This window comes from Haplochromis burtoni, unplaced genomic scaffold (genome assembly GCF_018398535.1).
Source record: "Haplochromis burtoni strain Fernald_Lab_line unplaced genomic scaffold, NCSU_Asbu1 Contig_171, whole genome shotgun sequence".
NCBI classification, from domain to species: domain Eukaryota; kingdom Metazoa; phylum Chordata; class Actinopteri; order Cichliformes; family Cichlidae; genus Haplochromis; species Haplochromis burtoni.
The window spans coordinates 288,344-290,308 of NW_024582532.1; the positions used below are offsets into that span (position 1 = coordinate 288,344).

General features: G+C 36.4%; 1 protein-coding gene across 1 annotated transcript in view; it reads right to left on the minus strand.

Annotated features, from left to right (window-relative positions):
* Nucleotides 1-1,965, minus strand: part of si:ch1073-513e17.1 (sialin) — a gene marked incomplete in the record, with an annotated part of 15,938 nt that overhangs the window by 8,908 nt on the left and 5,065 nt on the right. Inside the window, 1 exon segment of the mRNA XM_042225432.1 lies at nucleotides 631-784. Coding sequence (XP_042081366.1) covers nucleotides 631-715 — 85 coding nt within the window.

The following is a 1,965-nucleotide window of genomic DNA, read 5'->3' on the forward strand; positions in this document are numbered from 1 at the left end:
CCTCTTTTAGGTAATTTTCCCACGCACGTTTGAGCCGCTTCAAATACAGGCACTACTTTCAGATACCGCCCTAGAAGAGCTGCTTCCATACTCACACCACAATGTGAAAGCATGATATTGCTTCCAATCATCAGTACTAGTACCCTGGAGTTTCTGTTTTTTGATCATTCACTGGAGAAAAAAACATAACAAAAAAATCCACAAAGAGCATTTTGAGTAAACTTTGAAGGCTTTGTAAATAAGCTGAATAGATAAATAATTTTCTTGACCTTATAACAAACATTTCTCTTTAATCATTGCAGATTTTTCCCGTAACAAGCCAAAAAACCTGGCCTCTAAGCATCGCCAAGATCGTTTATATCTTTACAGCGGCATGTGATTCCATGTCTGCTGCCTCATTGAGGTCTTATATGACAGGTGATCTTTAATGCTGATGTGTGTGCTGAAGAACTGAAAACCATCGCTACAAAACAACAAAAGTAACAGCTTCACTTTTGTAGTCATGTTCAAAATTAGATCCAAACACTTCAGTGATACCAAAAGCTCAACGTGCTGGGTGTTCAGCTTATTTTTTCAAAGCAGATTCAGTATTTCTGGTAAAGATTAACATGTAAAAAATGTTTTCCTCACTTTCATCACTCTCGATGAGAGGTTCGGTGTCCTCACTCTCATCGGAAGCGGCTGAGTTGATGGAGCAGCCATCGGGTGGCGGCATGGCAGGCGGCTGGATCCAGGAAAATATTCAGTCTGTGTCGATGTCAGTGAACCATGGTGCCCGGGACGTCTACAAAGGCAAGATCAACTTATTAAACCACAACAAAGAGGATGTGGGACAAACACATGACAAATGCCATGGCGTGCTGACAGGCAGCAGGTTTGGACACTGTAACATGCTGACCCACACACGCTCGCACACACACACAAACACACACAGACTGGCTCTTCCACTTCCAAAATACTTCCACATGTCTGAACTCATTAAGTTACTGATGCCCGAATTGGCTCTGATGGAGATGATGATGCTGACGATGAAGCTCAGAGAGCGTTCACACTAACACAGAAGTTATTGTTGCTGTTATTTCAGCTGCTCTTTGTTATAAATTTAAGCTTTTTGGGAACTGAGAACACAACCCACAACCTCAGGCTGACACACATCTGTTTTCACAGGTACAAACGTGGTTTTAAACAGGTTTTGTGTGACCAAAGATCAGATTAAGAGTTAGAAAATACAGACATATTAAGAGAGACAATTAATAATTAATATCAATTATCTTTAACTGATATTAGTTGGATGTAATGGAGGGAGTAATTCTAATGTAATATAATATATCATTTTATATTTGTTCCTTAATTATTTTCAAATTGTTCATAAGTTTTTTAAAATTTTTAAATATCTATCTAATTTTATATTTATGTTAAATTTTATTTGTTTATTTTTTTCTAAATTCATTTTTCTTATTGCATTTCATTTTTTCCTAAATCTTCCGATTGTGCTTATACACCCTTTTAAATGTTGTTTTTATTTCTTTATAATTGTATTTAATTTCTCTGTAGCTTCCTCTTTTACAAAACAAATATTATTAAATTATCAGCTGGTCCATCATCGGTGACGCACTTTGAATTGAACCACAAATAAAGTTTGATCGATTTCATTAAATCGTGGTTACCAAAGTCAGTGTATGTCTGAAAATTAACACAACAGCTATTAGCCAAAACATTAAAAACACTAATAGGTTGAAGTGATAGATCGACAGTTTTTAAATACAATAATATTCTGCTGGGAAATACAGATGCAGAGGTTTCTTTGACATTGCAATATTGTTCCAAACACCCTGTTGGACGGGAGAGGAAAATTCGTAATCCAACGCTGCAAAAACTGCTGAAGAACTTTAACGATGCCAATCTAATCAAGAATCCTTCAAATGTGCTGGAAAAATCCGGACCCATGGATAAATATAATAATTT